This window comes from Apis dorsata, unplaced genomic scaffold (genome assembly GCF_000469605.1).
Source record: "Apis dorsata unplaced genomic scaffold, Apis dorsata 1.3 scaffold_50675, whole genome shotgun sequence".
Taxonomy (NCBI): Eukaryota; Metazoa; Arthropoda; class Insecta; order Hymenoptera; family Apidae; genus Apis; species Apis dorsata.
Window position 1 is genome coordinate 1 of NW_006266628.1, and position 478 is coordinate 478.

The 478-nt window shown below is 57.9% G+C and overlaps 1 protein-coding gene across 1 annotated transcript; it reads right to left on the bottom strand.

The window, feature by feature from the left end:
* Positions 1-3: 3 nt before the first annotated feature.
* LOC102674627 (actin-like) lies at positions 4-472 on the bottom strand (the record flags this gene model as incomplete). Its single annotated transcript, XM_006625145.2, has 1 exon — positions 4-472. A coding segment is annotated over exon 1 (319 nt), but the record flags the coding sequence as incomplete, so codon positions are not given.
* Positions 473-478: the final 6 nt, after the last annotated feature.

Consider the following 478-nt stretch of genomic DNA (forward strand, 5'->3'; position numbering starts at 1 on the left):
TGTTGGCGTACAGATCCTTACGGATGTCGACGTCGCACTTCATGATGGAGTTGTACACGGTCTCGTGGATACCGCAGGATTCCATACCCAGGAAGGACGGTTGGAACAGAGCCTCAGGGCAACGGAACCTCTCGTTACCGATGGTGATGACCTGTCCATCGGGCAACTCGTAGCTCTTCTCGAGGGAGGTGCTGGCGGCCGCGGTGGCCATTTCCTGTTCGAAGTCCAGAGCGACGTAGCAAAGTTTCTCTTTGATGTCACGGACGATTTCTCGCTCGGCGGTGGTGGTGAAGCTGTAGCCTCTTTCGGTGAGGATCTTCATGAGGTAGTCGGTCAAATCGCGACCGGCCAAGTCCAGACGGAGGATGGCGTGAGGAAGGGCGTAGCCTTCGTAGATGGGCACGGTGTGAGAGACACCGTCTCCCGAGTCCAGGACGATACCGGTGGTACGACCGGAAGCGTACAGGGACAGCACGGC